This window comes from Argopecten irradians, chromosome 1 (assembly GCF_041381155.1).
Source record: "Argopecten irradians isolate NY chromosome 1, Ai_NY, whole genome shotgun sequence".
Classification (NCBI taxonomy): Eukaryota; Metazoa; Mollusca; class Bivalvia; order Pectinida; family Pectinidae; genus Argopecten; species Argopecten irradians.
In genome coordinates, this window is record NC_091134.1 from 55,291,319 (window position 1) to 55,306,206 (window position 14,888).

Below are 14,888 nucleotides of genomic sequence, written 5' to 3' on the forward strand. Positions count from 1 at the left end.
ACGCAACAACACATCACAAACACATCACGTAACAACACATTACACAAACACGGAACAACAACACAACACAACACAAAACACAGCCACACAGCACACAACAACACACAATAACATGACACAACCACACATAACAACACAACACAACATAAAAACACAACATCACACAACAATAAAACAACTCACAACACAAAACCACACAACCACAAAACAACACAACAACACAACACAACCATACGCAGAACACAACATAACTGATCCATACGCAGATATATAATACATGCATTCTTGTATTGCAGGGAATAAATATATATTAACAATTACTGAATATCTGACAAACGTTAAATCGTCGAAAATATAATCATAAAAAATCATTAAGAAACAAATTAATGATATCCTATAATTATAGTTTTGTAACACTATCCACTTGTACTCGGAAGTGAACACCACATAGTACAAACTTTCATGCAGTTGATAACAACAATTCCTTTCTATTTACTACGTTACCTCAGTGTAATATAGCAATTCCTCAGTCTGAGGACAATTAAAGAGACAATTCACTCAGGCAAATTCTTTTACATAACCAATAAGCAAACTATAGCATAAATGTATTGTTCTACATTTCTTATGAAACATATAACGTAAAACATTGACAAATTCCACAACATTGTTAAGTATTTTAATTAATATCGTTGAAATATCAAATCGTTGATCAATACGATTAAGCAGGTAAAATATTAACTCTGTACCCATACCCGAGCCAAAGTCACGCACGTTAAACAAATGAACTACATAACCACTGAGAAGGTGATAAAATGATTTTTAGGCAAGACAATTCACCTAATAAGGTAAACACACTACTGTCAGAGCGATTTGAGCAGTTCTAGCCAAAAGTTGCATTACTTTACGAGCAAGGGACAGGGTTCGGCATACAAGAAGTTCGACCACAGTGTGTAATATTTCACACACGTGTCACCACCATAGGCGTTTCAGGCATATCACAGTAAAACTGACTGATTTAATTTCCATTAGAAGTTGTTTTATCTGATATATATACAAATTTTAATGTTCTCTTAGAATGAATTGTCCCTTTAAATTAACATTATCTACACGGACGAACAAAATGACTATGAAAAAATGAAAGTTTTGTAGTGCCGTATTCTCCATAATAAACATACAAGCACCAAAAACATTTAAATGAAGTATTTGTTACGATGATAACAATACCAAATTTCAATTCAAATCGAGGTGATTACGTAATTTGTACAAGGATCATATTTCAACAGACCATCCGTTGATAGTTTGCCAAGGTCATTTTTCAACGGTCATTTTTCAACAGACCTGTCGTTGAGAATTGACCCTAGACACTGTCAATTTTCAACGGCATGTTCAATTTTCAACGGCATTCGGGGTCCGTTTTCAACGTTGAAAACTGACCCGAGGTCAATTTTCAACGGAGGTCCATTTTCAACATTACACCGGCTATAAAAAAGTCTCTGGGGACGTTGTACATCTATAGCTATATGTATGGATTTCGACGTTACTATTCAAACATATACAACTGTGGACTTTTTATAGCCGGAAAATGAAAAAAAAAATCCATGGCATTATGCCCTATATGGAATATAGTTCTGATTGCGCATCCACCAAAAGCAAAACATATTTTTTGTGTGTTAATTATTAAACATGCGTTTACCTGAGTAAACACCAATTTTTGTTCAAATGATGAGTATCGTTTATGCTATGTCGACGGCGGAGCATCTTTAAATTATAGATTATATATATAAAATTATATATTGGCGGACGTGAGGTTGGTGGGGTTAAGCGGCACAACGAACGACAAAAAATTCTTGAAAAAGTCATGTAACAAAAAAAGTGGAAGTGCTTCCTCTAACTCCGTAGTGTATTATTGTAAAAAGAGACGGTTGTAATTAAACGGACTGTGTTTTGATAAAGGATGAAACTGTGCGCTGATCGTCTTGGAAATTTGACAATCTGTTTTGTCCACACTTTAGGAATTCTTATATATATTTTTTATACTGACGTAAAGACTTGTCCGTAGTGACCTCTCATTAATTGCGGGCGGACATTTCTTCCGTCGTCAGTCGTGAAAAGTTCCAGTTTGACCACACACGGTGCACTTAAATTGATCTATGTTTATGCCAAAGAAAGGCCAGCGCTGACCAGCTGTCTCGAGGGAAAAATCCACATCAAGTAGTACAATGAACATGTAGGTGTATAGAACCTTTACATGGACCAGAAAAGATACGTTTCGCACTATATCCAGATTGCTACAATGTTTCCTACTTTTTGAAAAGCTGATTTTGCGCATTTTGGAAAATGTTCATGTCTGAGAAAATAATACTAGAAAATTTATGTTGATATAAAAATGAATATTAAATTGATAGTATATATTTGTTTGCTATGCAATAGTCCAGGGAGGGATATAACGACAGTGAAAGTAACCCCTCAAGTATCGAGGATGGGCATACTTATAGTCTCACTGACTCTCTTTCTATCTATGAGTTTTACTATAATAATTGTCTCTTTCATATCTGGAATATCGGTTTAGTTAGTTACATTTTATTTATAACTCGGACATTTTATGCCTTTTAGGGGTATAGACAAAAATAAGCGATGAAAAGCATAATATACAGTGCACATGGTTCCCATCAACTATACTCCATGGTTACTATCACTGACATTATATCCATTCCTGAATCATCTCATACATGTAGTAAAACAAAAGGTTGTTCTGGAGAAAGGACCTGACCAATCACAGACCTGCAGATATTTCATTTGAAGATTATGTACAGAGACAGCGACAGAGACTGTTGCCTTCAGTATTGCTATGACATTTTTCAAAGGCGGATATAACGACAGTGATAGTAACCCCTGGAGTATCGAAGATGGGTAGGTCTAATTGTTATATCCCTATATGTGGACTTCACGTTCTTATGTCACTATCTATACATATACATGTACATATACCGTGGTTATTCAGGACCATCTCTGTAGGTAGGTATAAGCTAGAGCATGTCAACTTGTGCATCGTGTATTAAAATTCTAAACCGTATTTATCCTCACGTTTGTACACCTCTACAGTTATTTACACGTTGTTTATGTCTCGGTAAGTGTTACCCTGCTGTGTTTCAGGATTAACTCGGTATGACGGCTGTGACGGAGATTCCGGTGGTAGACTTATCTCCATATGGACTGGGCGTGGTCAATGAGGACACAGTGGACCCGTCGACAATACGATCCCTAGCCGACGATATCTGTGGTGCCTTCAAAGATATTGGCTTCTGTTACATCAAAAATCACGGCATACAACAATCTCTGGTATAATCCTTAATCCTAATATATGTTTTATTATCATGTATTTTATATTGCTCTGACTAAAATCTTTCTCACACTCAGCAAATAACATTAGAGACTAACACCATTGGACTGTAGTTCAACATTACATATTACCTTATGTTGGAACTATATAAATGTAATCTACCACTCTTCGAAAATCTTAGAAATTGTTCCGATCGAGAAGGCCAATTTATTATTAGACAACAGCAAAAGCCTGTTCTGGATAAACTAATGGAGAAGGTAAATGACAACAATTGTTGTTTCGTGTCGGCTTATATTTATTTTCAATAAAATCAAGTAATCTGTAGTCAATAAGCTATTTTTATTCGGAGAAGACAAATAAATATTTTTGATATAGAGAAGACAAAATGTCGTTGAAGAGAAAGTAACTTGTTGTAAAGAGGAGACATGAAAGACGCCAATGGTTGCTAAGGCAAGTCGATGTGTTGTTAGAGTAGGCAAACATTGTGCTAGAGATGACAAATTCATATTGACTATTTGATCATACTGATATTACGCATTTATTTTCTTGCAAATGTCAGATTGACCAGATGAAAGCAGTGTCGAGGACATTTTTCGAAAAACCAGTTGAATACAAGACGAATTTTACACGACCGGAAACTGCAAATCATGGCTGGGTCGCCGTGGAACGAGAAAGGTATAAACCTTTATGTTGTATTCTCATTCCAATAATGGTACCACTCGCCACCATTTATCAGAGGACTGCAATACTGTCGTATTAAATACTTCATTCATTTGATTTAATCATCATAAAACTTGCTTTAGATCTGCTTTTGTTGTTATCATTTAATATAAGCTGAAACTAACACTAGCCATTAGCTGGAGATTCATGGAATAAAAGTCAGGAGACGTCGCTTTATTCATCATTTCGCTAATTGATGATTTGATTGAATGTTAGTATTCCATATCGACCTTGGCCCGGCCTCTCTGTAACCTCATTACCTAAAACACTGTCGCCATTGTCACACGACATTCACAGGACAGTAAATTGTATTCAGAGACCTATACGACGCGTGAGCTGGCATACGTTCGTAAATCAATACAGGTGTACTCGAATGTGGATGAAAGATGGACATACATAACAAGAGCACTTGTTCAAACGGGGGTCACATTGACTAGTTTTGTAGAAACCATACGAGCATGTAACTAATTAACATTTCCCTAATAAATTATTATTCTTGTACAATAACTAGTAATGCACAAAGTTTTAAACCATCTCTGTAGGCAACTTTCCAACAAAATACGTGCTTTTTATCAAAAATGAAAAAATACAAATAATAATAAAAACCACAACATACACACAATCTTTTTTTTTTTAAATCATTTTGTTTGTGATATACGAAAATGAAGGATGCTACAATGGTATCATATTTCATTCATTCAGTGTTCTTATTTTTGGACCATAAAATAATAATAATTGCCGTATAGTAATTTGGATACCTAAACATGCGTCATAGTGGAGCGGAATTACATGACTAATCTTAATAAGATTGACAATAAGATAATGATGTTTGTGAATAATATAAAGTTGAATCATACATTGGTTAAAGAGAATAAAATAACGATAAATTCAAATCAAATGACACCAAATAAAACAGTGATAGATGCAAATCAAAAATATATGTCACCAAATCAAATAATTATGAAATCGATTGAAATGAATATAAAAAATAGATATTGGTCAAATTAAATCAAATACTGATAAAATGATGTCGTTATCTCATCTTATAAGTTAAATCATATAATGATGACACCATATAATGTAATAATTAAAACACAATTCCATATGTGCTTGAACCATATGAGACAGGTATGGCGTTCCATAGTTGCGCATAGACGATGCTTCTTTAGTATGCCGATGTCGTCTTTCTCCTAAACTTGTATCATTCATACATGATAGGGAAGTTGTTTTCTATTGTTTTGTCCTAAAAAAATGATCCATTTGATTTAATAATATACCAAAATATGCGCTAAATATCCACCATTTCTGTTGATAGTTTGAACCCAGAGAGACCAGGGGATTACAAAGAAGCTTTCAATTACAACCCATGTGAGGACACCAAGGTAAGAGGTGGACATATAGTAGGTACTGAGATAAAACAAGCTTTACAATACTGTATAACACATAAACCACAGAACACTACATCATACTATTATAGACTGAAGGAATGACAATCAGACTTACAGCAATGCATTTCACAGGAGTTATGGTACTTAAATATTCAAAAATACTAGAATGATAGATTTTGTAGCCAGATGGTAAGTATGATGAGTAAAACAACCTTTAGAATATCATTTTTAAAAAGTGTCGGAGCATTACACACTATGAATCCATTTAAAGTGTCAGAGCATTACACACTATCAATCCATTTAAAGTGTTGGAGCATTACACACTATCAATCCAATTTAAAGTGTCGAAGCATTACACACTATCAATTCATTTAAAGTGTCGGAGCATTACACACTATCCATTTAAAGTGTCGAATTACACACTATCAATCCATTTAAAGTGTCAAGAGCATTACACACTATCAATCCATTTAAATTGTCAGAGCATTACACACTATCAATCCATTTAAATTGTCAGAGCATTACACACTATCAATCCATTTAATGTCGAGAACTAATCCATTAAGCAACCACTATCAATCCATTTAAAGTGTCGGAGCATTACACACTATCATCCTTATCCATCTTAAAGTGTCGGAGCATTAACACATATCCATATAAATACACACTATCAATCCATTAAAGTGTCGGAGCATTACACACTATCAATCCATTTAAAGTGTCGGAGCATTACTACACTAACACTATCATCCATTTAAAGTGTCGGAGCATTACACACTATCAATCCATTTAAAGTGTCGGAGCATTACACACTATCAATCCATTTAAAGTGTCGGAGCATTACACACTATCAATCCATTTAAAGTGTCAGAGCATTACACACTATCAATCCATTTAAATTGTCAGAGCATTACACACTATCAATCCATTTAAATTGTCAGAGCATTACACACTATCAATCCATGTAAAGTGTCAGAGCATTACACACTATCAATCCATTTAAAGTGTCAGAGCATTACATACTATCAATCCATTTAAAATGTTGGAGCATTACACACTATCAATCCATTTAAAGTGTTGGAGCATTACACACTATCAATCCATTTAAAGTGTTAGAGCATTACACACTATCAATCCATTTAAAGTGTCAGAGCATTACACACTATCAATCCATTTAAAGTGTCAGAGCATTGCATACTATCAATCCATTTAAAGTGTTGGAGCGTTATACACTATCAATCCATTTAAAGTGTCAGAGCATAACATACTATCAATCCATTTAATTAAAGTGTTGGAGCGTTATACACTATCAATCCATTTAAAGTGTTGGGGCATTAAACATTATCAATCCATTTAAAGTGTTGGAGCATTACACACACTATCAATCCATTTAAAGTGTCGGAGCATTACCACTATCAATCCATTAAACAGCATTACACACTATCAATCCATTTAAAGTGTCAGAACATTACATACTATCAATCCATTTAAAGTGTTGGGGCATTAAATACTATCAATCAATTTAAAGTGTCAGAGCATTACACACTATCAATCCATTTAAAGTGTCGGAGCATTACACACTATCAATCCTTTTATAGTGTTAGAGCATTACACACTATCAATCCATTTAAAGTGTCAGAGCATTACACACTATCAATCCATTTAAAGTGTCAGAGCATTACATACTATCAATCCATTTAAAGTGTTGGAGCGTTATACACTATCAATCCATTTAAAGTGTTGGGGCATTAAACACTATCAATCCATTTAAAGTGTTGGAGCATTACACACTATCAATCCATTTAAAGTGTTGGGGCATTAAACACTATCAATCCATTTAAAGTGTCGGAGCATTACACACTATCAATCCATTTAAAGTGTTGGGGCATTAAACACTATCAATCCATTTAAAGTGTCAGAGCATTACATACTATCAATCCATTTAAAGTGTTGGAGCATTAAACACTAACAATCCATTTAAAGTGTTGGGGCATTAAACACTATCAATCCATTTAAGTGTCGGAGCATTACACACTATCAATCCATTTAAAGTGTTGGGGCATTAACACATCAATCCATTTAATGAACATCAATCATCATTTAAAGTGTGGCATTACATACTTCAACATTTAAACTATCAATCAATTTAAAGTGTCGGAGCATTACACACTATCAATCCATTTAAAGGTAGCATTACACACTATCAATCCATTTAAAGTGTGCTTAAAACATCATTAAGTGTCAGACTCTAACATCCATTAAGTGTGGCATTAACTATCAATCCATTTAAAGTGTCGGAGCATTACACACTATCAATCCATTTAAAGTGTTGGGGCATTAAACACTATCAATCCATTTAAAGTGTCAGAGCATTACATACTATCAATCCATTTAAAGTGTTGGAGCATTAAACACTAACAATCCATTTAAAGTGTTGGGGCATTAAACACTATCAATCCATTTAAAGTGTCGGAGCATTACACACTATCAATCCATTTAAAGTGTTGGGGCATTAAACACTATCAATCCATTTAAAGTGTCAGAGCAATACATACTATCAATCCATTAAAAGTGTTGGAGCATTAAACACTATCAATCCATTTAAAGTGTTGGAGCGTTATATACTATCAATCCATTTAAAGTGTTGGGACATTAAACACTATCAATCCATTTAAAGTGTCGGAGCATTACACACTATCAATCCATTTAAAGTGTTGGGGCATCAAACACTATCAATCCATTTAAAGTGTCAGAGCATTACATACTATCAATCCATTTAAAGTGTTGGAGCGTTATACACTATCAATCCATTTAAAGTATTGGAGCATTACACACTATCAATCCATTTAAAGTGTCAGAACATTACACACTATCAATCCATTCTTATTTTTCAGAACTGGCCAGATGTTGAGAATTTCGAAGCTACTATGAAAGAATTCTACTCATCAAGTCAAGATTTAGCTTTAAGGATTTTTGATTTGGTGTCCATAGGACTTGACGTGGGAGTAAGTAGTCATGAATGGGTCTCTTAGTTTTAAGTTGTAATGGAATGCCTAACACATAAACTTAGTTAATCTTCAATTACTGTATAGTCGGCTATTTTCGTGGGCCAACATTTTCGCGATTTGGACCTTAAGCACAGAAATGTTTCACAAATCAAAATTTCGCGACCAAGATGATCACCTGCGAAATCGCGAAAATACCATCCATGCGAAAACAATCGACCATAAGGTAATTAAATTCCTGTAAATGGAAAATTTAGATTATCAAAACCTGGTGATTGAGGAATGTGTTAAAGTACACAACTTCAATTCCAGGACAATAAATTCATGAGAAATTGCCACGCTTTGATTGGTCAGAAGGGAAATTCTACAGCTGTGCGGAGTCTGTATTATCCCCCTTTACCACCAGACAAAGGTAAGCCTGTTTCTTCCAAATCGAATCATTTTATTGCATTGATTAATTATCAAACCATAATCATGTAGATATTAGAATTTTATAGTAAAAAAATCAACGTATCTTGCGAAGGTATGAATATAAAACAAACAAAAAAACAGGCCGCCATCTTAGATTCTGATAAATCAAGTTTGTTTCGGTTATTTCTCAGAAAGTACTGAAATTATCTGCCTCAAATTTTATATGTAGGATGTAGTCAAAGTTCGAAAAGCAGAGAAAAGATCCCTCTTTCCATTGTCAGACATAGATCATTCTTTGATGGGCCCCAATATCCCTCTGGGATCTCTTGTTCCATTAAGTTGAGTGCTTGCCCATGTGAGAAAGTCTCTGGATTCTGTCCCTTGGTCCAGACACCACAGTCTATAAAGTGATACTAAAGCTTCTGTTCCTGCCTAACAATCATAAGAGTTTCACGTGTTTTTAGTATGATGTATTTGGTGACATAACTTCAGTGAGATAGTAGCAGAGCAATGTTATCACTCATTTAATTTAGAATTGAACGGGTTTCTTTGCAGATATAAAGCCGAACCAAGTACGATGTGGTGAACATTCGGACTATGGATCACTTACTCTGTTGTTTCAGGACGACGTGGGAGGTCTAGAGGTATGTTATCTCCCCTACACTGTGGTTTTAGCAACACAGCCGTGACGTAAGGTTTTTTTCTGTCGGTTTCAGGATAACATGAGAGGTATAGAGGTAGGTTGTCTCCCTTGCATTGCTGTTTTAGGACAACTAGGGTGGGGTGGTGGTTTGGAGGCAGGGTATTCCCTTACACAAATGCTTCAGAACGACACGACGTCGTTGTCCGCCGTCTTTTCATAAGTGTATTCCAAGATGAGCACCACATATTTTGAAATTCTTTTTAATTTCCACCAATGCACTTGCCTGAAATGATCTGACATGGTCCCGACCAAGTGTTGTTATTTTTCGGATTGATCCGAAATTCAAGATGGCCACTACAGCCGTCATTATGAAAAACACATTTCAAAATAAATTGTTTGAATGTAAAAGAAGGGTTGCTTAAAAACGTTGTTAATTTAGACTTCTAAAAACACATTGCATTGTCCAAAATTCCAGATCGATGCCAAAGTCACCATTTTGATACATGCATTGTCAGATGTCTATTAATCTGTTGATAATCTGTCTTTTTGCCATTAAAGTAAAATAAAAAAAAATCCAACAAATTTAAGATTGTGCGATGTTTTTCTGTACCAATGGAAATGCTGTCATCCCTATATATATATATATATATATATTTGAAGAAAAGATGAGTTTTAGACATTCGAAGGGAGATAACTTCAATACACCAGGCAACTGTTACACGTTGCTGGCTGCATTTGGGGATATTTCAGAAAAATGGCCAGCGATGGCTTCTTTTACCACAGAAACGTAGTGCAGGGTCATTACGGGATAGTGATTTTCTTGTTCTATTTTCCAAAGTTTCATTTCATCAATACAGTAAATAAGCATATAATTACATGCACTCATACTTATACTTTCACATGTACATTCAAACTTCCATAGTCTTAACTGTATGTTATTTGATATATTTAACACTCATTGACACACACATTCTCTCACTCATTCACAGTGGGTTTAAGATAAAAACAAAACAGGAAAAAGGAAAATGATAAGAGACAAAAAACACGAGACAAAAAGAGAAATAGTGATTTATAGTTTATTTCAATTATAACATTTTTGAGGCATGGGATAGAAAACAACTCTTTTGTGTATCTGGTATCGCAGCTAAAAATATCATTGTCATGGCCCTGCACCATAAAACTATTTTCAGACAGTTTTTGTATTCAGCTATATGATTAACATAGCTTTGTGTAAAATATCTGTCTGAAAAAGTTTTATGGTGCCGGGCCCTGGTGGTTTTCTCAAAAATCCCTGTCGGAAACCACCAAAGGAAATAACACCTACCTTAGACAATCTCATGGATGGAACGTGTTGGAAAGATGTTGATTTATTGTTGTCTTCCCGGTTCAACGGGGTAGTGTACAGTTTCAATACATTCCATGTACAGGTACTTACCTTTTATCTTTTGATGATTTACTAATCTTACATTTTTATGTATTATCATGAAAAAATACTAATTTGTCCACAATTGGACCGAAATAAAGCAAATTTTATTTAATGATCTTAATGCAACCAAGCATTGTTATTGGCTAGGTACGTAACCTGCACGGCGAGTACATCCCCGCCTCCCCCATACCCGGCACTGTACTGATCAATATCGGGGACCTGATGCAGAGATGGACAGCAGATCGTCTCATTGCTACAGTGAGTTCATATTCCTGTACTTATCACCGCTATCAAACTATTTGTTTCATAAGGTTTACGGAAGGATGGATAAAATATAGAGCTATAGGTGAAATATTTTACATATTGCTCCTCATAACCCTAATAGATCAAGAATAAGAAGTTGATAAACTTGTTTCATTTACCAGACTTTATCTTATATTTATAATGATTACCAATTGCAAATTTTATATACAGATAATTATCTTGTATCATCTTCATTCAAAATCCTGTTTAAATTGTGCTTTTAAGCTTATAACAATAATATACAAAAGACATTCACAAACAGTTAGACCATATAAATTCAGACGAAATTTATTCGGAATCATTGTGATATGTACTACATTGTATTTTGAATTGATGAAAATATCCATACACTTGTAAACAAGGACATATATTGTATCGAACGTTTTAGTATGATCGGACTATCGATTTGTTAGTTCTTGTTTTGCATTTAAATATTTAAAACTTTTGAGTTGCCTTTGATTTCAAAGTTTACTAAAAACTATTTCATTGATAATGCTATCGTTCTCTTCCATATATGTGCATATGACTTTTTCCATGCATAATGATTCAGTGAATTCGTCTCTAATATTACGTTCGGCAAATATAGATAAAGTTTAGAGACCCGATTAATTATTTCATACAGGTGGCGTTTCTGTGAAATGCTATTATTATTTCGCCCTGTTCTTGACGTTTTTAATGCGTTATTAATAACTCCAGCGAACATTTATGCAAAGAGCGCGTATTTATACCAAAAACTGGTTTAGTGCTAATTTTAGACCGCAAATAAATTCCATATTCGAAAACGCGAAATTTAGACATCATGAAATTAAAAGATTCAAAACACTTTACAGTAAAGCTAAAATGAGAATCAGGTGGTGATTAGGAGTAATAATGATAGTGATATCGCAAAAGGCAACCGACTTTTTCCAATGAACGTATGGTGCCGACTGTGAAAACAAATGAACCTGTTTAAACACGCGCTAGACAATAACGTGACGTCATCAATACATGCGGCGTAGCCGTGACGTGTATTGTCGATGTCGACGTTCCTTTGATCATGACGCGATGAAAATGCTGGAAAGCAACGGGAATTTCATAATTTTTTTCAAATAAGAATAGGAGAAAAAGAATAAACATGGGTCTGTTAAGTGAACAGGGATATCTCAACCCTCGTTAAAGATTTTAGCCGTCAACCCTCAGCAAGCCTCGGGTTGACAGGCCAAAATCTTTCACTCGGGTTGAGATATCTCTGTCCACTTCACAGACCCATGTAAGATTCTATTAATCCACAATAATTACGTTACCTTTCAGAAACACCGAGTGTTGATTCCCGAAGAGGAGTTAAGACGGCAGAAGAGTCGACAGTCTGTCGCTTTCTTTATCCAGCCTGACGATGAGGTAATGATAGAGTGCTTGGACAAATCTGATAAATACAGACCCATATCTAGCTACGACTACTTACTGGAGAGATTTGCTGCTACTTACTAATTTATATGTAAACATTGCAATAGGACTAGGGGCATTGGCGGTCATACAGTATATTACACATTTCATGTTTTAAAATACTAAAAGACATTTTGGACCCCGCCTCTCTTTCCCCATGAGTCGAAGAAATAAATGAATATTGGTAGACTTGCATTAGCAATAAGTTGAAACATACTTTATGACCTTCAAAAAGCAAGGGCACAACTTTGCAACTTATTTTAAGCAAATTCCCTTGAATTTTACAATTGTTTTTATACACAAGGAACATGAAAGCATGGAATATAATCGCACTCACATTATAAAATGTTCAGAGTAGAAGATATATATAAAATGAGAGAGAAGGGAATTTCTTTCATACCTACGGGTGTAATACTGGCTGGTCTAGGGCAAACTTCACAAACTTGACTGGTTTTACTATAAAAGATGCAATCAACGGATTTTTTTTAATATATCACGTAATTTTTCATGTATGAAAAATTGACTTTCTGCCGTGGATTTTTTCGAATTTATTTCAAAATGGCGGGATATTATAGTTGTAAAATTGCAATAAAACGTCGAGGTATGAAAGAAAAATACTCTTTCATCAGTGGATATGAAGGATAGGGATATTCTACCCTCGGGATCACAAAATGTTGCAAAACCCTCGGCAAGCCTCGGGTTTTACTACATTTTGTGACCTTCGGATAGAATATCCCTATCCTTCATATCCACATATGAAAGAGTCTTATAATAGGTACCCGGCCTACTATACATTTAGGCCGGATACGAAATGGTGCCTATGTGTCCTAGTGGAGAAGTTCCTCAGAAAAAAATCGGAAAAATTTTCTATATTTTTTCTGTAGGTTTCAAGTTATTTTATGCGTATACATGTATTTATATATTAACATATATCCAAAACAAACGTAACGACCATTTCTAACATCTACAGTACCGCTCACAAGTTCACAATTTGTAGACTTGTCGTATAATTTCCTTGCAGAAATACCTTCTTATGTATATGTAAAAATAATGTCTCGCTGAGAATTTGATATTTCTTACGTTTCAATTTCATTGCTTAGTAGGTAAGCGATGTAAAACAAGTACGATAAAATGCATACCAACGTTTTAATAATGGTTTGCATAATCATTAGTTTTTGCTCCTTTAGCAGTTGTAGGCACCAATGCTTTAAAAATGACACCATTTTATGTCTAAAAGTCTTTTGAGCTACAATATTGCAGCATAACAGAATTTGTGCTACAATAAGAGCGTTTTCAGAATTGTTATATATATACATATATATAAGAAATAAAAACAATAACGACTGACTATATGTATATATAATTGCTTTAATGATCAATACCATATGTGATGTAAGTATACAAAACATCTACTTAACGATCTTGTTATTAATTGGAAATGTGAATTCTATATTCAATGGTCGCATTTCTTGCAAATCGTTATCATTGTAAAATATGTTTGGATGTAAAAATTTGTTGTTTCGCTAAATAAACTATGGGCATAAAACTCATATATATGTTGTTGTATTTCTATATCGATTGGTACAACAAATGATATCAATGTACTGAAGGTAGTCAAAGCACGTAGGAAAGCTTTCCAATCAGAACGACAGAGTTAGTTTTAGGGTTAGGATTACGTCTACCACGCTAGTCATTATATACATAAAAGGTGCAGAGTGAAAGCAAACATAATATACACTATAATATAAACGTGATCTTCGCTCCTAGTCTAAACCAATTTAATATAGCAAGTATAAACGTAAATTAAGATTTTTCTATAGCTAGGCTTGATCATTTTTAATATCTTCATATTTATATCCTCTTATCAGTAATGGTGTAAGCTATCGTTCTGATCATTTGCAAATATATTATATGATAGAATTGTAAATCAACAAAAATAGAGAGGACAATGAACATTCAATAACAGTCTGTTGGGCAATCCATATTTGTATGCTATAAATCCATATGGAATGATGAAAATTTGATTAGATACACTACTACATTGTGTAAATCATCGATTGTTATGGGAAACTATGTTACTTTTGATAAGAGGTAAAACAATCACCTACTCGTCATTTAAGATCGTCATTTAAGAAAAGGAAGAGAGAAAAGACTTCAAAATTAAAACTAGGAAAAAGAAAGAAATAATATAACCATTGAGGAAGTTGATAATGATCTGAGACTAATAAGA

General features: G+C 34.3%; 1 protein-coding gene across 2 annotated transcripts in view; it reads left to right on the forward strand.

Moving 5' to 3' along the window:
• LOC138334100 (uncharacterized) overlaps positions 1-14,208 on the forward strand; it is a 16,612-nt gene extending 2,404 nt beyond the window's left edge. The window contains exons 1-9 of one of the 2 annotated variants that reach the window (XM_069282799.1): positions 2,961-3,015; positions 3,154-3,339; positions 3,900-4,015; positions 5,376-5,442; positions 8,343-8,453; positions 8,766-8,865; positions 9,420-9,508; positions 11,081-11,191; positions 12,527-14,208. In XM_069282799.1, the coding sequence (XP_069138900.1) occupies positions 3,166-3,339; positions 3,900-4,015; positions 5,376-5,442; positions 8,343-8,453; positions 8,766-8,865; positions 9,420-9,508; positions 11,081-11,191; positions 12,527-12,703 (945 nt within the window). In that variant the 5' untranslated portion in view covers positions 2,961-3,015; positions 3,154-3,165 and the 3' untranslated portion in view covers positions 12,704-14,208. Of the gene's footprint in view, positions 1-2,960; positions 3,016-3,153; positions 3,340-3,899; positions 4,016-5,375; positions 5,443-8,342; positions 8,454-8,765; positions 8,866-9,419; positions 9,509-11,080; positions 11,192-12,526 lie in introns of those variants that run through there. The other variant, XM_069282798.1, reaches the window with a different exon arrangement.
• Positions 14,209-14,888: the final 680 nt, after the last annotated feature.